Raw genomic sequence first — 22,761 nt, 5'->3', positions numbered from 1 at the left:
GATCTTCACTTTTAAAGTGCAGGTCCCACTTAATCTGAGATAGCTGAGGGATTTTTTTGGTTTCTTTTCTTTTTTTTTCAAAGACTTCATTTACTTATTTAAGAGAGAGCGCGAGCTTAAGGGATGAGGAAGCAGGGTAAGAGGGAGAAGCTGGCTCCCTTACAGAGCAGGGAGCCTGATGGGGGCTCCAGTCCAAGATTCTGGGATCATGACCTGAACCAAAGGTAAAAGCTTAACGGACTGAGCCACCCATGCGCCCCTGATACTACAGTTCTTAATTTTCTTGCCTACTTGCTTCGTTTGGGGTCAAGCACCTCAGCTTGGACAACCCCACAGAGAATCAATAACCGCCCGTTGGCCCCAACGGCTTCCCACCTCACCCCGCCCCCTCCCTAGGGAGGGGCCCGCGGCTGCGCAGACCTCACCCAGCCCCTTGTGACGTCACAAAGGAGCCCACCCAAGTGCCGTGCTGCGCCGGGACCCCACAGTCATAATTACCCGCTTCCCTTAGCCCACCTGGCTCAGTCTTCTTTTAGTCAGGGTGTGAGAATAAGGGCGCTAGGCTCAAACCCCCGCGGGGCCGCCACTGCGCCCTTGGGGGCGTCGCCCGCCCTTCGGGGCCGGCGAGAGAGACGGAGCCGCGCTAAGCTAGCCCTAGGCTCCCCCGCCGCCCAGTGGGCCAGTCTGCTGGGGCGGCCTCGGGAGCGCGCGGGTACCGGACCCAGGAGCTGGCGAGGCACGCGCCCGTGGGGGAGGGGCGGGGAGCAGAACGTCGTCACCCGCCCCGCGCGCTCCGGAATCATGAGCTCACACAGCTCCGCCGCCTCCAGAGTCAGTGGCAGCGGGAGGGGCTGCGAGGCGGAGCCCGCGCCTGGAGCCGGGGGCACAGCTTCCCGTATCCCGGACCCCGACTCCAACTTGGGCGCGGTCACATCCTCCGCCTCCGGGTCAAGCAGCGGTTCTGAGTGGCGGACCTTCTCTAGTCCGTTTTCCAGCTTCCTGTCGAACGCTTCCTTACCGGACCCCGGATACGAGAAGAGCTCCGGCGCGCCAGCCCAACTCGGCTCCACTCCCGGCCCCAGGACCAACACAGACTCTAGGATTGGCCTGGGGGGCTTCGGCGCCCGCGGCCTGAACCATCAGATCCCCATGTCTGCCACCCGCCAGAGCACCGCCGATGGGGCCGCGCCAGCTTCCACCCCTGACGCAGGCCACCCCCGGGTACCGGTACAAAGACCTGCCTCGCTCTCAGTTCCCCCTCTAGCGTCGATATCTGAGTCCACCCCGCCCGCAGTGTTCGTCTATTCCCGAGAATCAGTACCAGGACGTCCTACATCCACGACCTCTATCCAAGAATCAGGGCAAGGGTTTGTCTTGCCCTTCTCGCCTGGCTTCCTCAGGTTACCAATTCCAGAACCTCTTACACCCAATAACACTCCCGAGGTGTCAGCACTCGGGCTTGCCCCGCCCTCAGTGATCGGCTCCTCTTGGAGTTCGGTGCAGGGGCCTCCCGTACCCAATAACTCCCCGCTAGTGTCACTGCAAGGATCCTATCAGTTCTCAGGACCCGGCTCTTCCCGACTGTCAGTAGACGCATCTGTTATGCTCTCGGAGTCTTCCCGAGTGTCGGTGCAAGGGTCGCCCCCGCCCTCAGTGCTCAGTACCCCGCGGAGTTCACTGCCGGGATCTGCCCCGCTCTTGGACTCCTCTCGAGTGTCGCTGCAAGGGTCCGCCCCGCCCTCCAAGCTCAGCTCCCTCCCGGCTCCGCAGCAAGGATCCGCCCAGCTCTCCGAGTCCACCCCGCCCTCGGTGCCCGGCTCCCCCCGGGATTCGGTACAAGGACCTCTTACACCCAGCAACGCCTCCCGAGGGTCGGCACAAGGGTCCACCCAGCCCTCCATGCCCGGCTCCCCCCGGGATTCGGTACAAGGACCCCTTACGCCCAGGAACACCTCCCGAGGGTCGGCACAAGGGTCCACCCAGCCCTCCGTGCCCGGCTCCCCCTGGGATTCTGTACGAGGACTTCTTACGCCCAGGAACGCCTCCCGAGGGTCGGCACAAGGGTCCACCCTGCCCTCAGTGCCAGGTGCCCCCCGAACATCCGCGGAAGGATCGGCTCCGCCCCCGGGCTCCCCTGACCGAGCGGTGCGAGGGGCTGCTCCGCCCTCAGTGCCGGGCTCTGCCCGAGTGTCGGTGGAAGAATCGGCTCCGCCCCCGGACTCCCCCAGAGAGTGGGTAGAAGGGCCCGCCCCGCCCTTGGCCCGCTCCACTCCTATACCTACGCCCCGGGAGAGTCTCAGCCAGAGCATGGAGAGTGAGGAGAAGTCGAGTATCGCGGGCCACATGTTCGACGTAGTCGTGATAGGAGGCGGCATCTCAGGTCAGTATGGACCGTAGTGGCAACCTGAGGGCCCCTGGACGGCCCGGGGTGGGGGGCTTCCAGTAGCGCAGCAGCATATGGGGTGGGCGGGGGGTCTCTCTTGCTTGCTGGAGTGCAACAATGCAACAGTGCCTGGGCCCGGATCCTGCGAGGCGAGAGTGGGGGTTGGGCCAGATTTGCCCGTAGTGTGAACTGGGGGAGGCAGAACAATAATTTTACTGCTACTATTAAATACTAGCATTTAAATAGCACTCGCTGTGCAGTTATATTCGGTACTTGACTAGCATTTCCTCAATCCTCAGCAGTCCTGTGAGAGGGGTACTCGCCCCCATTTTACAAAACCAAGTAACTGAGGTCTGGAGACTTTCAATTACTTTCCAGCAGTTGAACCACTTAGCCAGAAAAGGGCTGAATGATTTTTTTTTTTCCATTTAAGACCTTCACTTCTAATCCCTGAGGTGGCTGCTTTGCCTCACTTATTTCACGTCCTTTGCCCTAAACAGAACATCAGTGTTGGGATTTTTGTAGTATTGAAGTAGTAAGAGTGTTATTCTGGTTCTGCTCTTCTCCAAGATCTTTTCCTTAGAAAATTTGGTAAGTGAAGAAGGAAAAATCGTTTAGTAAAACGTGTTCGTTGTTTTTTTATTTTGTTTTAGAGGAGAGAAGATGGGCTCTTAGTTTTAACCTACTCCGGCTGTTTTTTTAGAACTTGCAGGAAGGTGTAGGGCATGTGTTGCCCAAAGGGAATCCCTTTGTGAAGCAGAGGCCTGTAGCTGGTCATTCCCTGTTGTGTCCTTTCATAACAGCTCCCAGTGACCGAATCCTGTCCTGTGTGGAGCTGGGGCGCCTGGGTTCCCCTGGTCCTGTCCTAGGTTTGCAGCTGACCAAGTGCATAAGGCTTGCCTGTATCTTCCTGGAAACCTCATCATGACTGATATATTCAGTTGTCACTTCGGCTGTCATAATTGCTAAAATTGGAAATTCAGGCATTGTGTTTCAGTTCAGCCCTAGCTAGAGTCCCGCATGAATCTGCCCAGATTCCCACTAATTTCTGAAATATACCTGCAGGATCTGATTTAGAAAGAGCCAGAAAGAAGGTGGAAGGGAATTAAGTAGAATGGCCCACAGTAGCCATTTGTGTGCATCATCTGAGGAGGGGGAGACTCTGAGCATGCTTAAAAATCAATTTTGAGTGGAGATAGCTTGACTTGGTCTCTTGAGGATCAACAGTCTGAATCTCCAGAGGAGAGGTTGGCCCAAGCTGTTGCTTTGACACTCTAGCCAGTGCCCACAAAAACATACATGTATGTTGGAACATCAGAGGCAAGCAGAGCATGGTGGAGAGTAAGAAAAAGAAGTACATTTCTCTTGTTTCCATTCATCCATTGAACAAACACTTGCCAAGTGCGTGCAGTGAAGAGAACTGGTGTTTCCCAAAAACCCAGTCCTCCCATGCATGCCTCCTAGAAGCAATGTGATTGTTGAAATAAATGTTCTGATTGTGTGGTCTATGAAGTGATTAGTTCTTTCTCTTCCCCCATCTCCATTATCCACACTTCACAATTTGGGGTTCTTTCTGGAAATTTATCTTTGTTTTTCTTGTTTTATGCTCCCGTATTCCTTAAGGAGCGTTTTTGTCTTGTCTTTTCCCTCTGCGCAATTACCTGTTGTGTCTCCCTTTCCAAATCTTATTCCTAATAATTGGTCATGAGCCAAGGTGGATTTATTGTGGAGCCGGTGACCGTCCTGCTTTATGGCCTTTAAACTGCAGGTGCCTTCTGCTCCTCATTCTGAATAAATAGCTTCTGACTGTGTCTTGTATTGGTAACCTTGAATTCTTTTTTCTTTAAGAGGGCACCCAAATCATGTAAGCTTCAGGCCCCTCAAAACCTGGATCTGTCTCTGATCATTATTCATTATTCATTTGTTTCATGTGAGGAAAAGCAGAGGGACTTTATTGCACAGTATTTCACACACCTATTCTAGCAATCAGCTTCCAGTCCCTTAGTGACAGTGGAAAACCAGGGAGCTTCCTCTAGTATCATCTCTCATCACTCAATTGGAGTGGCTTTAACACCAAAACTGACCAGAAACATTGGATTCTGGCTGTGGTGCTTTCCCAGGATGGTTCACAGCTAAAATTAAAAGTAGATGCAAGTCTGGCTCAGGCTGAACCCTGCACACAGACTGGATATTTCATAAGCAGGCGAGAAGCGTTATTGCTTAAGGGGTTCTTGAGAACCCCATCTCAGAAACACATCATTTTTGCCTGTGCTTAGAAGAGTCCCGTGAGCGACTTAATCCCTGTATCAGTTTTAAATGCTTTGGGATATTTCTTAAAACTTCCATCACAACTTGAACACCTTAATATGCTACCCACACACTTATAATATATGGCCAATTCTCAGCATCTTCAGTGTCATTACTTTATAACAATGTAGCTCCCAGAAGAGTACAAATTCCAAATGACATTCCTCAAAATCAATCCATAGTAACAGAATTATCTTTCATTTTTGGTAACTATCTTGGCTCTATAAAGAATGGCAGCATCTTTTTTCAATATCAGTTTTAAAGATTATTTATTTAATTGACAAAGAGCACAAGTTGGGGGGGAGCAGAAGAAGGAGAAGAAGGGGCTGTGGCGCTTGATCCCAAGACCCTGGGATTGTGACCTGAGCTGAAGCCAGATGCTTAATTGACTGAGCCACCCAGGCACCCAAGAGTGGAAGCATCTTAATATAGCTCTCTCATCATTAAAAAAACAAAACAAAACAAAAACAAAAACAAAAAACAAACAAACCTTAAAACAGGGATGCCTGGGTAGCCCAGTGGGTTAAGCATCTGACTCTTGGTAGCACAGGTCATGATCTTATGGGTGCTGAGATCAGGTTCTGTGTGGGACTCCATACTCAGTGGGGAGTCTGCTTGAAGTTTCCTTCTGTCTTCCCCTCTTCCAATCATGCATGTGCATGCATGCTCTCTCCAAAATAAATAAATCTTCAAAAAAAATAAAACAGAGCACGTCTTATAGCCACAAGCCCCCTTTTATTGTCCACTCATCAATTACATAATTGTATATACTGTGTCAGTAGTGGAGAAGGGAGTCCCCCATGCTCATTTGTAAGTAATATAATGGCATATGGTATATGCTTTGCCCTTACTTGTCATCCATCATCTATCATCAAGTCCTTCTTGAAACTCCTTTCATTCTGTGACACTTGGATCCTGAATTTTTTATTCCACACTGATTGCCCCTTTACTGTTCCTTTCATTGCGCCCATATTTTTGTGAACTTCCAGTTTTGAAATGGCTTGAGGTTCAGCTGTTGATCACTGTTGTGTTCTTATGCACTTTCCCCCTTTCTTACTCATTCTAGGACTTGGGATTTCCCTTATCTATAGAAAGCTCTTAAGTCTCTAGTTTGGATCCATTTCTTTCTCTGAGATCCTATTATCTGCTCCTGGGTATTTCACCCTTTAATGTCCTGTTCTTGCTTCATATTCAGCATGTCCAAAAGCCTCCTTGACCTCCAACCCAGCTTTTCTTCCTCACTGCCTTGGCTCTGTTCTTGGCACCATAATCCTTTACACCCAGCCAACAGATCCTTCTAATTCCTTGTTTGGGCTTTTCCTCTTCTCCATACCCAGTGACTCCCCCATCCCCAGGATAGACTCTGGACCCCTTTGGCTCATCAGGTTATGACCATCTTTCCAATGGCTACCCTTTACTTTGGGCTCTCCCTTCATGTCCATCCTGCAGTGTTCTCCCAGAGTTGATATTTTTTTTTCAATTTGGGCATAGTTGACACATAATGTTACATTCGTTTCAGATATACAACATAGAGATTTGTTAAGTCTATATGTTATTCTAGGCTCACCAGAAGTGTAGTTACCATGTGTACCATTACACTGTAGTACGGTACTATATTGATTATATTCCCTTTCATATATGCTGTACCTTTCATCCCCATGACTTACTCATTCCATAACCAGACTTGAATTTTTTTAAGGTTTTATTTATTTATTTGACAGACACAGATTACAAGTAGGCAGAGAGGCAGGCAGAGAGAGAGGGAGAAGCAGGCTCCCTGCTGAGCAGAGAGCCCGATATGGGGCTTGATCCCAGGACCCTGGGATCATGACCTGAGCCGAAGGCAGCGGCTTAACCCACTGAGCCACCCAGGCGTCCCCAGACTTGAATTTTTAAACACTTCCTTCATCATCTTGCTCTTCTGCTCAAGACTTTCCTTCAGTGGTCTATTACCAGCCCCTCAAGCTTCCCTCCATACGCTCAGTTGTCAAGCCCACTTAGTTAGACAACTAACATCCCCCACTGTCCCCAACATGGAGGCACACTGCTGTCTTGTCAACAGTGCTACACCATGTTTATTTTGTCCCTTCACTGCTTCCTTGTTTTTGTCTTTCTTAACATGGGAGTGTTTCTCTCTGACCGTTTACATTTTATTCATTCTTCAACATCTGATTAATGACCCTTTTTTTAAAAAAAGATTTTATTTATTCATTTGAGAGAGAGAGTAAGCATACACACACAAGCTGGAATGGGGGGGGGGGGGGGGGAGAAGGAAAACAGAGGGAGAAGCAGACTTCCTGCTGAGCAGGGAGCCCAACACAGGGCTCAATCCCAGGACCCTGAGACCATAACCTGAGCCAAAGGCAGACACCTCACCATCTGAGCCACCCAGCTGCCCCTAAAGACCCTTTCCTTAATCACTCTGGCTGGCCTTGATTTTTCCCTGTTAGTGTTTGTCATCTGTGTCTAACAATGCACACTTATTTTCTGTGTCTATTTCTTGATGTTATTTTAACTATAGCAATTTAGTCATTGAACGTTGATGCTAGTTCTTAGGCAGGAGCTGACACAGATACAACAAATGACAGAAACCCAGTGGCATACGATTTTAAAATCTGCCCCGAACCTAGAATTTCTGAATTGGCTGTCTGTAGGGGGAGAAAAAGAAAAGGGGGAAAAAAGCCCACCTCCAGGGGTCAATGTGTACTTCAGAGTCTTTGGGCCCAAGGGGTTTTTGCCAGGCAGTCCGGTCCATTCACCTAAGATTTCAATCGTCTCTGCGGCATGTCCTTGGTGATGATCTGGCTGTAGCTTTGAACACATCTAGGGAAGGGGAAAGCTCTGCTCCTCAGAGCAACTTATTATGAGCAGAGATGGCTCTGCTGCCTGGACTCATTGAAGCCCTTTGGGAGCCTCTGCCTTATGCCAGGCAGTGGCTAAATCTCGGGAGAAAAGGTCTGATGATGAGTAAGTAGTTTCCCTGCCCATAAGGTGCCTCATCCTTGTGCAAGAAGGAATCAAGTAAGAGAATAATCGACATTAGAACAGTGGAAGAAACATTATTGTCATGAGTATGAACAAGTGCTGGGACCTTGAAAGATAAGTTTTTAAGTGAAAACACTTAGTGGAAGAGTTTTTCCACGGTTTTGGAAATTTTGAAGTGTCACATGGAAAGAGATTATTTCCAACTAGTGTTTAAGTAGAGGACCTCCCCCATATTTTTATCCATGAGCCGAATTCTGCTTAAAGAATTGAGCACACTAGCCACCCAGAAGTCGGGACTGTATAAAGTCAGCGGAGATTGAATCCTTTTCATCCTCTGAGACAGAAAAGCTGTTTTGCAAGAAGGTTGACTAATCCTCTGAATTCTGACAACGGAGTCCACAACATACCGCAATTTCCCTTTTTGCTGAAATGCATCACCCTGAAGAATCCTTTTTGCTGAGAGCATTTTTGGCATTTTAACTCAGAACTTGGCAACAGATGGTTGTGGTTTGGTAGTGATTACAAAAAACATTTACAAATGCTGCTTTTTTGCGGCACCATAGTTATTCAGATACTCTGAGGTTCAGTGCAGATGGGGCACTAATATTCTGCCTTTTAGGACACGTCTTTGCCTCTGTTTTGTGTTTTTTTCTTAAATTAGCATCCTTTCACTTTAGGAACTTCTTTGATGTTGAACAAAGAATGCTAGAATATTTGGGTTCTGATTTTTTTGAAATCTTCATGGTTGAATGAGATGTGGGGTTTAGCTAACATTTAATGGGCCGTTTTCACATGTAGCCAGTACTAATTGGCTTGACTTGACACACAGTCCTCAACTAATGTGAAAAATGCATTTAACAATAGATCTAAGTACAGTGTAATTAGCGTAATTATGTCACAGAGACCCATGATTGAGAAGTTGAAAGGTGGGAGTTTGTTATTGGAGACTATGGGTCATACAGTCTTTGTGCAGGTATGACATACACATATTAATCTATATATAACCAATCTTGCCAGTTTTTGGATTCAAGTGTACCCAGAAAGACTGAGGTTCTGTTGTAGTTTTTTTTTTTAAGATTTTATTTATTTATATGTCAGAGATCACAAGCAGGCAGAGAGAGAGGGGGAAGCAGGGTCCTCGCCGAGCAGAGAGTCTGATGTTTGGCTACATCCCAGGACCCCAAGATCACAACCTGAGCTGAAGGCAGAGGCTTTAACGCACTGAGCCACCTGGACGCCCCCTGTTGTAGTTTAAAAAAAATTTTTTTTAAAGATTTTTATTTATTTACACAAGCAGGGGGAAGGGCAGAGGGAGAAGCAGACTTCCTGCTGAGCAAGGATCCCAACGCAGGGCTTGATCCCAGGACCCTGGGACCCTGACCTGAGCCGAAGGCAGAGGCTTAACTGACTGAGTCACCCAGGCAGCCCCTGTTGTCATTTTATATCACATACAAGGGTTTTGCAAGAGCACAGACATCCAGGCAGCACTTGTTTGAAGACTGCTTGCGTGTATGAGATTGGGTAGATTTCATAATGACAGCTCCTTCTCATGTTAGGTTTGAGTGATCAGAACTCCACAAAATCAGCCAAAAGAAGTTTAGTTACATTTTTTGCTATTGTAAGCTTTGAGTCAAGTTGATGGTTAGGATTGTTCTTTGCCTTTATGGTGAAAAATATTTTATAGTTTTGCCAGGAATTTGTATTTTCTTCTGGATGATCTGTTCCTTATTATGTTGGCATTATGAATTAGGGCATCTTAAAATCTTTTTTTTTTCCACATTTTAAAACAATTTTTTAAGTCATCTCTATACCCAATGTGGAGCTCAAACTCACGGTCCCGAGATCAAGAGTTGCACACTCTACTGACTATGCCAGCTAGGTGCCCCCAGGGCAGTGTAAAATCTTTTAGCTGTGGGTTTTGTTATCTATACAATTAGAGGTTGGATTAAGTTGGACTATGTTATATGTAATGTATCTTCCAGCATCTCTTTTAGTAATTAGTAGTCGTCCTACTGTCTGTCTCTTCAGCTTTCTCTTTTGAATATCCTCCTCTACACATTTTTCCCTCCGTGTTGTATTCTGGAAACAGTTTGCATGATCTCTCACACTGACATCCTACACTAACTTAATTAAATCCGAGTCTGGAGCTCTCTTACACATACTCATTCACACCTTCTCCATGACTTCTCTGAGCCTTAGTTTCAAACCCTTTTGTAGTTGTTGCTAAGCCAAAGTAAACAAACCCCCACTTTATAGCAATAATTAATCATTGATTCGGTAAAAGTGTCAATAAGAACGTAAACATCAGATGATAAGCTTTGAGAGTTGGATTTATTACATATTAACCATGTTCAAAGGTCACAGAATTACAGCCTGTAAGCCCTTACAGGGACCAACACAGAGGCTCCAAGGGATCAAGTAAATTACCAAATGCCAAAAAATTCTTGACTTTGGACCCCTAAAACGTTGACCATCAGGGCAGTGCTGCTTCTTTACCCTGCCTCGCTGGGCTTGCCCCGTAGGCCCGTCCCTAGAACTGCAGTAAACTTTATTTTTGCTCTACTTTGACGCTTGATGCTCTAAAACACAGTGATAACTATTGTTGCACAGTAATTTGTTTTAGAATATGTTACATGGCCTGTTACTGCTGCACGAACATTTTTACTTAAAAATATGGGACACCCTATTAAGGTCAAATGACTTTCATATGAAGAATTTATTTCCTTTTTGAAAGGTCCATACCTGGTGTGTTTAGGATCATGAGGAGCAGTTGTTTGACTAGTTTCCATCAGTGGTTCTTAACATTTTGGATCCTGTCTCCCTTTGAATATCTGATGAAAGCTATTGAAACTTTCCACCATGGGGCGCCTGGGTGGCTTGGTAGATTGAGCCTCTGCCTTCACCTCCGGTCATGGTCTCAGGGTCCTGGGATCGAGCCCCGAATTGGGCTCTCTGCTCAGTGAGGAGCTTGCTTCCCCCCGACCTCTCTCTGTCTGCTTCTGCCTGCTTGTGATCTCTGTCTGTCAAATAAATAAATAAAATCTTTAAAAAAAGAAATTTTACACCAAAAAATATGAGTTTTTACTCATAGACTTTTTCCTCCTGCCCCAGGGCAACATCAGTTGTTATGGAAACGTCTTCAGCATCACTGTCCCTGTAGTGTAACTATTTGGGGCTGAGACTGAGAGTTCGCAGAAGTAGTGGAAAAATGAAAATTCAAAGGATTGACTAAGTCATTAGAGAGTTATAAGTAATGACTGTGTAAATAGACAATGATTAAAAACAGTCAAGACATCTAGGCTGAAAAATAAGGCATATGTGTCTCCTATATTAAGTCCATGATAAGTTAAGCAGTGAACCAGACATGTTTTGGAAAAATTGAATGTGGAGAGACAACACAGGTGAAGAAAATGGAAGGCTATGGTGGTTGATGTGTTTTTTTTTGGAAAATAGTTTTCCAAGATTGGTATTTACAGATTTTAGGTATTGAAATTAAGCCACTAATATTAAATATATATTTGTTATTTAACATGCAGTTGTTTTTTTTTAAAGATTTTATTTATTTATTTGACAGAGATCACAAGTAGGTGAAGAGACAGGCAGAGAGAGAGGGGAGGAAACAGCCTCCTTATTGAGCAGAGAGCCTGATGCAGGGCTCGATCCCAGGACTCTGGGATCATGACCTGAGCTGAAGACAGAGGCTTTAACCCACTGAGCCACCCAGACATCCCTTTAACATGCATTCGTGATAGCCTATGCTCCTTGGTCATTGGGAGCATTTGACAAAATTCAGTAGAAGAGTGAAATTCTCCAGTTTATCTGAGAGTCCACTTGTCTCTCCACTGACCAGGTGATGCCCAGGAACTTTCTGTGCCATTCCAACTAGAAATCTGAAATGCTGTTGGCGTCTGAGGTTGGTTCAGGAGGTCAGTGGTGGGACAGACAAGGGAAGCAGGAAATGACAGACAAGGGTAGGATTTCTTAGAGGAAGTAAGACTTGACAGAAGTGTTGTGGGTTTTGAGTGAATTTCTGAAATGCAATAAAAACAACTTTTTCTTTTTTTTTTTTTCTTGTCTTCTTTTTTCTTACTGGTAAGTCATTTATTTTGTTTTTAAAATTAGAAATTTTTTTTTATTGAGGTATAGTTGACACATCAAGATGACGTTTAAGGTGACCATTTCCAGGTTAAATGGGTTTTCTTTGAGCCGTGGCTTAAATTCCAGAATTTTTCTTTTTTTTTCTTTTTTTTTTTTTAAGATTTTATTTATTTATTTGACAGAGAGAGAACACAAGTAGGCAGAGAGGCAGGCAGAGAGAGGCGGGGGAAGCAGGCTCCCCGCCAAGCGGAGAGCCCGACGTGGGGCCCGATCCCAGGACCCTGAGATCATGAGCTGAGCCGAAGGCAGAGGCTTTAACCCAAGAAGCCACCCAGGCGCCCCAAATTCCAGAATGTTTCTTGCACGCCTGTCCGTGTTTGCTCATTCATTCACTCATTCATCCATTCATTTGATAAATAATCTGTTGATCGTGTGCTTACTGCACACCGGGAGCAAAATTTCTGTTTTCCTGCTTTGGGAACATTGCTTCTAAACCTTTGGTAAGAGGTGATGTTTGACTATACTTTTTATTGTCCTCAGAGTGTAGAGTCCAAGAGTCCAAACGTGCAGTTATATAAGAATTCTGTTGGCTAGAGATCACGTTGCTGAATAACAGAAAGTTAACTTTAAAAGCTTAATAAGTGATACACAATCTACACATTCCTAGGTGTTGATGAATGTGAACGTTGAAGAAAAATGTCACTTCTAAGAATTAAGAGGAAGAACTAGGAGAGCCAGCAGAGCATAAGCAGTAGCTGCCCTCAAGTTTTGCTTCAGAACCCTTAGCTTGTGCTCTAGGTATCATTCACCTGGGTCCCTGTCCAGGGGAGTTTATAACTATCAATATTTGGATACTTTATAAGAGATGAAAAGAGCTTTCCCAAAGTGTGTTTCGAGGAGTAGTGTTTTTAAAAAGGCAGAAGGTTGGAGCACCTGGATGGCTCAGTGGTTTAAAGCCTCTGCCTTCTGCTCAGGTCATGATCTCAGGGTCCTGGGATCAAGCCCCGCATTGGGCTCTCTGCTCAGCGGGAAGCCTGCTTCCTCCTCTCTCTCTGCCTGCCTCTCTGCCTACTTGTGAGCTCTGTCTGTCAAATACATAAATAAAAATCTTCAAAAAAAAAAAGAAATCAATTTAAAATAAATAAATAAATAAAAAGGCAGAAGGTGGAGAAATACTGAGTTGACTGGGTCTCTTCACTGCAGGACTTATTAGGGCCCTTTATTATGCCACCATGTGCCACACATTTCCCAGAGGGAGAAATGAGGTATGTTGCAACATCCATGAACATTGATACTTCTCCCCTGAACATCTTGAGGATGTTTATTCCCATAAAATATTTTTGAAACTATCACTTTAAACCAAAGTGCATCTTAGTGTGCAGAATCTAGGGACAGCAGTGTGGAGGGCCCTTGGTGTATTTTTTAAAAAATTATATATTTAAGGGAGAAGAGAACATGAGTGGGATGAGGGGGCAGATGGAGAGGGAGAAGCAGATTCCCCACTGAGCAGGGAGCCTGATGTGGGGCTCGATCTCAGGACCCCAAGATCGTGACATGAGCCGAAGGCAGACACTTCACCGACTGAGCCACCCAGGCGTACCCACCCCCCACCCCTTGGTATATTTTTAAAGTTTCAGTAAAAGAATGGGGTGGATCATGAATTAAGGGGTAATTGCATTCCCAAACTCGGATGAAATCCATTTGTCTAAAGTAAAGATGAATGCTGAACAATAATCAAATAAATTAGGACTGTCTAGACAACCAGTCTGTCGAATTCCGGGCAAATTGAAGTTAATTGTTAGTTTTCATCTATTTATCATTTGAGACAGCACTGTCTTTTTAGCTTATCAAAGGGATTAGAAGATTTGGCATTTTCAAAAGCAGAGAATTATTTCTCTGAAAGGAAGGACACATTGCAGTTGGACGTAAGGATGGATACATAGATTGGAATGGTTATATGTGTCCAGGACAGGTTTGTGTATACACTGATACTCTCTGTTCCGTTTTGCTAAAAAGTACAATACTGGATCAGAGACCAGAAAATGTACTAGTAGTATAGACTCCGCTGGCTGGCTTAGACACAAAGGTTAAAATGATGTGGCGCCTTGTCCTTTTCAGTCTCCTTAGCTGCTCGAGATAAATACAATCCAAGCATTAGAAACTTCCCTGTTGCCCTCATCCAGGTGAGCATGGTTTCATTTTCTCAGTATGAGATTATTCTAGTCATTGCAACAAGCATTTAAGCACCTGCAACATGGCAGGGTCTGTTCTAGGGATGCAAAGACGTATAACACATTTCTGTTCTCAAAAAAGTCAACACACTAGTTATGAGTCAGATCTCTGGGCAAGAGATCATGGTGCCTTGGGTGAGGGCAAAGGGCCACCATGGCTTGGACCAGAGTGTCTGTGGTCGCAATGGGAAGCAGGCAGATTCAGAACATAGTCTGAGGCCGCAACCAAGAGGACCTGCCCCTCGAATGGATGAAGTAAGTGACAAAAGGAGAAGAATCAGGAATAGCTTCGAGAGTTTTGACCAGAGCGTCTGAGTAAATGGTGGTGCCATTTACTGAGTTGCAGAGGGTTGGGGGAGAGGACTGAGTTCTGGGGAGATAGCAAGTGTCCTGCTTGAGACGTATTGAGCTGGAGATGCCTCTGTGACCCACCTTGCTTGGGGACTTCATTCTAGTGCAGGTGCCATAAACGCTTTGTGTCTGGTTCCAGGTGGCACTTGGGGGGAAGAAGAAAAATAAAACAGGCTGACAGGGACAGAGTGTGACAGAAGAGGAAAACACCTGCCTGTATTGAAAGTGTGTTCCCCAGACACTTGTCACGAGGAATGGGCTCTGTTTCAAGGTTTGTTCTTGTGAAGGAGTGGAAAAGACACCAGATCATCTGTTGTGGAAGCAACACCAGAAATTGAACTGGAAAGGGTAGCACGAGTCAAATGGACGAATTGCTTCTTTTCTGTCAAATAAAGTAATAATGCAGGTCCTTGAGGAAGGACAGTGAAGGGAAGGGCCCTCAGCGAGCTAGAGGAGGTGGGGCTTAGTGTGAGGCCAGGTTCCACAGTAACCGATTTCTATCCCAGGAAGCTGAGGACCATTTCTTGGAAGGCTTCATTGCAGGTATGATTAATTCCATTGCCAGGTGCACCGCGTGGGTGAGATCATTGCCTGTACCGTTTCTGTGGGGAGGTTAGGCACAGCCGGACATTGGGAGGCAGTGCAGAGTCTGCTGGAACGTCATTTCCAAGGGCAGTGGCTTTAAGAAGCTGGAGCTTGGTCTGAGGTTGCCATAGCAGCACCGCTGCTGCCTGCCTCCTCTGGGCCCTCCTGGCCCAATAACCAGCAGTAATTAATTAATTAATTAATTAGATAAAAAATAAAACTAAGGAAAGTATAGTATAGTATCTCAGAACGAGCACAATTTTTCAGTATTGTTGTATAAACAAAACAAAACAGTTGCCTGAACTCTCAGACGACGTGTGTTTTTATTTTTTTTTAAGATTTTATTTATTTATTTGACAGACAGAGATCACAAGTAGGCAGAGAGGCAGGCAGAGAGAGAAAGGAGGAAGCAGGCTCCCTGCTGAGCAGAGAGCCCCGATGCGATGTGGGGTTCCATCCCAGGACCCTGAGATCATGACCCAAGCCGGAGGCAGAGGCTTTAACCCACTGAGCCACCCAGGCGCCCTGGTGTGTGTTTTTAAAAGCAGCCTGGCTTTTTTTTTTTTTTTAAACTTATCTAATACGTCCTTTCACCTGTTTTATTTTGGTTTATCTGAAACCCAAATGATAGAACAAATATTGGGAGAGGAACTGTATTGTTTTAAACTCCTCGTTCCTATTTAAGCTACTTAATGGCAGAATGATTCAAGATTTGCTTGTGCCCTGCTCCTCTGATTTTCCTGTTTTTCAGATTTTTTTTGCATTTTAAAAGTGATCAGATCCTGATTTACACAGTAAGCCTTGATCAAACTCTTTGTGACATGACTTTTCCAGGCTCTTAACCCTCATAGAAAACCACAGGACGTTTGAGAGTCCTGGGCTCTTTCCCTCCTAAGGAGTTTGCTTTGCCATGATTTGGGAGAGGAACAGCTCTAGGTGCATGTGCAATGAATGGTAGATTCTACCAGTACCCACTTAGACCTCTCCCCTCCAAATGGAGGTTCTCTGTGGGAGAACCAGAGACTTTAGACACAAGGACACTTGTATCTCATACACCTGCTGATTTAATACACACTCTCCCCTCCCTGACTCTATCCCTCTCCACACAGATCTGAGGCCGAGAGTTTATACCTCTAACAGTGTGTGGGGGAGCCGGCTTCTACCAGCTGGGGAGGCCTCTTTCCAATTCCACATTCGGTGATACCGTGTGGGTAGCTTGAAATAAGTAGTTTGAAATCAGACATCATGGGAATGTCTATACACCACAGAAACCCCAGTGGTACAAATCAGGTGTCCTCTCCCTCCCCGCAGCCCAGAGATGGTTGTTAACCATTTAGCAGCATACCACTATAACAAACCCTTTCCTTATTTTGGCAGGGGAAGGGTGATGGTGCCTACCAGGAGGGTTGGGTGGGGGGCAGGTCTCTTCTATCACTCAGGCTTCCATGTGGCAATGAAATGATGGAAAAATGAATGAAATGAGGAGCTATGGCATTCAGTGCTCTTAGCTTTGGCTGATCTATTTTTCTTTGGAAAAAGATGAACCTTAAATCTATATGAGATTTATTCTGTTCATAACAAATATGAAAATTAAAGAATTTGAGTATAAAATCTTTTTATGGAAGGAATTAGTCATGGAGAGGAAAGGTCCAGCATAAGGAATATAGTCTATGGTATTGTAATAGCGTTGTATGGTGACAGATGGTAGCTACCCTTGTGGGGAGCCCTATATTTCAATTAAAAAATAATAAAATCCATTTTGCAATAGCTACATTGTATTTGGTGACTTGCCGTCAGACGTAAAAGCCTTTTCTTTTCTAAAAATTTTACCCCATTTAAAAAAAAAAAAAAAAAAAGCTAAGTAAATATTTTGAAAGTTAAAGGCAGAAGCCTTTAAGCTAATCTGTGGAGTTGACAATTGAGATATGACATTTTTCTGTGAATGATTATTGAGTTTTGTGGTGATGGGGGAAGTGATACATAGTGATACACAGAGTAAGAACAAAATAGGAGTTAAGGAATATCCAAGACTTTGACCTTGAAGCAGGCGTCAGTTTCATTCAAATCAACAGCCACAGTTATAATAGTAGAAAAACGTCCTGGACTGTAAGTATTTGCCTGTGCCTTATTTTCGACTTACTGAATTATCTATTCAAAATTAATTATTATTATTCAGAAACAAGTTTTTGGGCCCCTGGGTGGCTCAGTCGGTTAAGCACCTAACTTGATTTTGGCTCAGGTCACGGTCTCAGGGTTTTGAGAGATTTTCTCTCCTTCTCCCTCTGCTCCAACTCCTCATATGTGCGCACATTCTTTCTCTCTCAAATAAATATATCTTTAAATAACTTTTTTTTTAAATGGCCCTAGCTTTTATTTCCATATTCAGTATTTTCTAATCTTTTAATTATTGTGGAAGTTCCTTATCTTGTTCACAATAAACACACAAACTGAAACCTTGGAACCCCATTTATTCAGTGTTGTAGAAGAAATATTTTTTCTAGATAGTTTACATCTTCCCTCTTCAAATTCCTAGACGTTTTTAAAGATTTTATTTATTTGAGAGAGAGAGAGAGAGCGAGCACACATGAGACACTGAGCGTGGAGCCCTACACGGGTGCCATCTCACAACCCCAAGATCGTGATCCGAGCTGAAATCAGGAGTCGGATGCCCAACGAACTGAGCCACCCAGCCACCCCCAAGATCTTTTTTAAAAGCATTTTTTTTTCTGAAATCCTTTTAAAATGTTTTAAATATTCTCTTTATTTCTTAACTAAGAGTTGAATCTTTCCTTGCTGAGATAGGCCCAATCATTTTCTTGGAATGCAGAAACAACCCTTGTGGTCAGCTTTTTAATTTTGTTTATATCCAAAAATGACTTTTTTCCTGGTGTGGTCATTGTCCCAACTCAGCTCGTCCAGCTCCCCCCATCCCCTCCAGAATCCCCAGTGGTGCTTATTCTTTATTGGCACTGAATGCCACTTGCCAAACTCGTTTAGAGTTACACATTAAATTTGATTTTGCTCAGGCTCCAAGTAAGGGTGTGAGAAGTAAAACCATTCACTTTTCTGGAGACTTTGTTGTGGTCATTTTGGGTGCTTGGCTTTCTCATCTGGAATATGGGGACAATGAAATCAACTCCCAGGGATGGTAACAGGCAAGGCACATGAACCTGATCTGTATATGTAGCCCCAAACCAGCTGCTAGGCTGCCTTAGGTGCCAGGAGCCGGACGCTGTGGGACCCACAGCTGCTGGAGGTCAGAGCCATCTCAGCTTCTTTGTAGGCAGCATGCAGAGGGCGACTTTCTCCTCCTTTAGAGGAGGAGCTACCAACCGATGAATTCTAGTAAACCCTTGGCTTTATTTTTCTAATTTGTTTATAGTTTGATTAAGACGAACTGGGAAGAAAGGAACCTTTTTGTATCTGAGTTTCTCTGCTTTTAAATATAGAGTGGTACTTTGACATTAGAAGATCTGTGCATCAGTAGACGTTTAATATCAACTTCATCCTTTTTTTAAATGACCCTCAGCAGAAGAAGCCTTTGGCTCTGTCCCCGAGAACACATTGCACCAAGGTTTGCAGACATTGGTTTGAATTTATTTAAATGTCACAGGATGGATGCTTTCTTTATGAGCAGATTCCAAAGATTTGTTGCATACCTAAATCTTTCATGAATGTCGGCAGTGTAATGTTACATTGTACTTGAAGGGGTCAAAACTACATACAAGTATTAGCAGATAGCAGTGCTCGATATTATGGTTTAGCCTCCCCACATTCTAGATCTTCTAAACCCAGATTATCCTTGATTCTGTATATGGACAAAATGCTGTGTCGGTCTGGGTCCTCTGAGAGCAGACATCAAGACATGTATGAGATTGATTATGGGAAAAGCCTGCAACGGATAAAGAGGGGGAAGAGAACAGGAACGGGCAAGTCGTTAAAAAACAAACAAGAAAACAAAAACAAATACCAGGGTAGTCCTGTAGGATTTCCTACAATCTGGCTTTTCTTGATTGCATCGCAGTAGTACTATTTAAACATGTTCCTCTGCCCTAAAGTAGAAGATCTAGAAGCTTGATCACATTAGAATTTAGTATTTGCCCCTTGTCTCCCTCCCCTTCTTTCCTTCTTAATGACTTCATAGATGCTGGTGTGTTGTTCCATCAGGAGGCAGATAATATCTGGTTATCTCTCTTTTTTGTGTGATGTTAGCAGATGTTGATGCTTATTACACTAGGTCCATCAGTTGATTAGGCATTGCAGCATGCTGATGTTCTAATTTTATTTGTCTTCACTGATTAGCTAGCATGCTTTTAGGTGCAGAACCTCCCTTTGTTAGCTGTTTGGTTGCTTTGCAGTTCACTTCAAGTAGGAGAGGTAGGATGAATGCCAGATGCTTTTCTTTTCCTTTAGGCATTTCCAAACTGGTGAGGTGGTTCCTTATCCTTCTCCAAAGATCCAGGGAGAGTTTTTTTTTTTTTTAATTGGTTTAGTATTATTAGGAATTTATGGATTTCAGCCACCGCAGTTATTTTGTATTTTTTCCCCTGCCCTATCTCCCCCCTGCAGTTGTTAATTTGATTTGATACTTAGATTGTTCCATCTTTGGCCAGTTGGAGTCCCTATCGGTAGGTTCCTAACCCTTTTGTCACAATAATAATGTTAATCTGCAACATTTCCCTTTTTGGTATTACTGTATTAGGTTTTAAATCCATCTTTTATGACGGTTTTTATTTAGATGTGAAAAACCCATTCTCAGCTTTGAGCCAACGAATAGTGTGATGCATGATTCCTACCTTAGGTAACTTTGAATCTGGTGGGAAAAACAAGCCCTAGCAAGCATATAATTCAGATAGAATTCATAAGATGTGATTATAAGGGTTTTGTTCTGTTAAGTAGGCTCTGCAGTCAATGTGGAGTCCAACGTGGGGCTTGAACCCACAACCTTGAAGTCAAGACCTGAGCTGAAGTCAAGGGTCAGACGCTTACCTGACTGAGCCACCCAGGCGCCCCTACAAGGGGTTTTTAAGTTGAGAAAAGCACAGATATATTGAGGGCTGTTGTAGCCAGGGGAAGTTTCCAAGAAAACAAACTCTTCTGTTTATGCAATCAGGTTTTCTGGAAGAAGGGCACAATAAGGGTTGATTTAGGGGTTTAGCACATTCTCTTAAATAGGATTTCATTATCACCAAAAATACATATATTTTAAAAACAATTACATTTTGTCAACCAACCTTATAAGAGATGATAAAATTATGATAATGTAATATAGGCAACATTATCAAATTGGTGGCTCAATCGATCACAGTATGGCCAGACTTTATTAGAAAGATAGCAAAATGAAGGGTTACGTATGATGCCCTGCTTTCATTTTATGTATAGGTCTGCCTAACTCCTGGCTGTCTCACGTTTGGGTCTTAATATGTTCCTTGATTTCGTTTTTGTTTTTCTTTTTGTTTTTCCTTTTAGGATTGTCTGCTGCCAAACTCTTAGCTGAACATGACGTTAACGTTTTGGTTTTAGAAGCACGGGACAGAGTTGGAGGGAGAACATACACTGTGAGGGTAAGTGATTACACTTACATGTAATATCTCACTCACACTGGGGGGGGCACTGGAAGTCCCAGAGCTCAAGGTGATCTCAGGGTTTCATGTAGTGAAGCCATTTATCCTCCAGAGCCCTAAACTGCTCCAGCAAATATGGGTCCATGCTTTTCAACAAGCACTTGCTGAGAGTGACAGCCTCTGACCTTCAGTAGCTTGTAGTCTCGGGATGAAAACAAATGTGAACAAATAACTTCAGTGCACTTTCATAATTTCCACATTTGGAGACCTAAATCTCAGATGGGGTTACAGTTTGGCTGGACTTGAAGTGACTATACGCCCATAACACGTGTACATGAGTGCACACACACACACACAGAGTATAGGATCCTTGTTTGTTTATCCAAGAATACGCAGCTTAAAAGATGTGTGCCCCAGGAAGCAACAGCAAATATAGCATGTTTTTGTGCCACCTTGTCCTTGGTCCTTGTTCCCTAAAAGGACTGCGGCTGCCAGAGACACTCTTCGCTCAGGTAAGGCCCACTAGACATGACGAGGAAGCTCAGTTCTTTCCATACTTGGGCTAATGTCACCATTCTAGAAAAATGCCTGCTAACTATGGTTTACTGTTATTCAAGGACACAGTGGCGGGTGGTCAAGCAGGGGGCCAACATGGGGTGGGGAAGAGAGGGCCAAACATGGAAGTTTGGGGAGCACACAGCTTTAACGGGGGCCATGGCCGAGGAGCCAGAGAGAAGCAGCAGAGTTGGAGCAATGCCGTGCAAATCCGTGGAGGAAAGAGGAAGGGAGGCTGCACCAAGCCAGACACCAAGGGCATTTGACATAGGATGAGGGCTGCAAAGAGGCTCTTGTGTTTGGCATTTAGGTCATGAATGAGAACCTTTTCTAGAGCACACAAATAGACTGTTTTACAGGCGGGAGACCGACAGGACAAAACCAGACAGTTGCAATGACTGGCAAGAGACAAAGGATTTATCTAATTAGAAGAGGTATCAGACTTACAGCAGAATGGCTTAGGCGGTGCTCATTACAAGGGCTTGAGCAATACAAACATTCGGTTACTTTGCGTGAGAAGAAGTCTGGAGGCAGGGAGTCCGAGCTGCTGCAGGCGCTGGGCTTCATTGTCAGGGCTTTCTGCTCTTCATGTCTTTCCTGCTCAGCCGTTCTTTGCATGTTGGCTTGTTGCCTGATGGTAACCAGATGGCTGCTGCGACTCTAGGCATCGAGCCCTCGTTTAAGACAGGAAGGAGCATGAAGAGGCAGTCCCAGTTTTCCGTTTAAGTTTGTATTTAACCTCCAGTTAGTTACCAAGCCGTGTACTCTTCGTTTCCGGTGCACAATGCAGTGATTCGACCCTTCCATACGACACCCGGTGCTCATCCGGGCAAGTGCCCTCCTGCATTCCCAGCTCCTGCTCCACCCATCCCCCTGCCCCCTCCCCTCTGGTGACCATCTGTTTGTTCTCTAGAGTTAAGAGTCTGGTTCTTGGTGAGGCATCCTCAGTTTTATCTGCAACCAAGCTTTTCCTTTACGAGAAGAACCTGGCGGGCATTCTCCAGTCCCCTTGGCCAGAGTTGGGGCACACAGCTACCCTTAGCCACTAGGGAGCCTGAGAAAGCAAGTGTTTAACATTTCCAGGCTGCATCGTACGTAGAAGCAGGTGTGGTGGGCAAGGCCATACGAATGGATATGGAAGGGCCAACCAACATCGGAACTAGCATATTGTACTAGCTCTTCCAGTCATACCACACCATGTTCCCCCTGGCATTTGCTTCCTACCTTTTTAGATGTACAAGGATGTACCATGAGTCCATTTTCACTCGGCTCAGCTCTGAGAGTGCTCCCCAGCCTTGCTACTCAAAGTGTGGTCCATGGCCCAGCAGCCTCAGAGTCCCCCAGGAACATGATAGAAATACAGAGTCTCAGGCCCTGTCCCAGACCCACTGAATCCAAATCTACATTTCAACAGGGTCCTTGGGGGCTGCTACAGATGTGTTGCCCTGTTTGCTTGCTGGCTTGAAATTAATGTAAATCCGGATTAATTGTATTGGGAGAATTTCTGAGTGCTTCCTCGGACGTAGTCCACTGGGAGCCTGGTGGTCTGGAAGCCAGGACCCTGGGATTCAGGCCCCTGCACTGCCTGACATACTATCTTAGCTTGGGTAAGTGCTGTTAGCGCTTTACATTTGTTTGCCCATCTGGGCAGTGAAGATACAATCGAAATGTACTCGAAGCTCCTTTGCAGCTTAAAGTTCTA

At 45.0% G+C, this 22,761-nt stretch overlaps 1 protein-coding gene and 1 long non-coding RNA gene across 2 annotated transcripts in view; one reads left to right on the top strand and one right to left on the bottom strand.

Annotated features, from left to right (window-relative positions):
• Positions 1-697: 697 nt before the first annotated feature.
• The window catches only part of LOC132006741 (amine oxidase [flavin-containing] A-like), a 69,206-nt gene continuing 47,142 nt past the window's right edge, over positions 698-22,761 (top strand). Inside the window, 2 exon segments of the mRNA XM_059384725.1 lie at positions 698-2,380; positions 20,410-20,504. Of these exon segments, the coding sequence (XP_059240708.1) occupies positions 802-2,380; positions 20,410-20,504 (1,674 nt within the window). The 5' untranslated portion in view covers positions 698-801.
• Positions 18,526-21,882, bottom strand: LOC132006742 (uncharacterized). Its single transcript, XR_009401201.1, has 3 exons — positions 21,507-21,882; positions 19,930-20,058; positions 18,526-18,832 (listed from the first exon to the last, which is right to left on the bottom strand). It is a non-coding gene; the product is annotated as an uncharacterized LOC132006742 (long non-coding RNA).

The sequence above is a fragment of the Mustela nigripes genome, chromosome X, assembly GCF_022355385.1.
Source record: "Mustela nigripes isolate SB6536 chromosome X, MUSNIG.SB6536, whole genome shotgun sequence".
Classification (NCBI taxonomy): domain Eukaryota; kingdom Metazoa; phylum Chordata; class Mammalia; order Carnivora; family Mustelidae; genus Mustela; species Mustela nigripes.
Note: the sequence above shows the minus strand (reverse complement) of the source record. Positions and strands in the feature narration are given on the sequence as shown.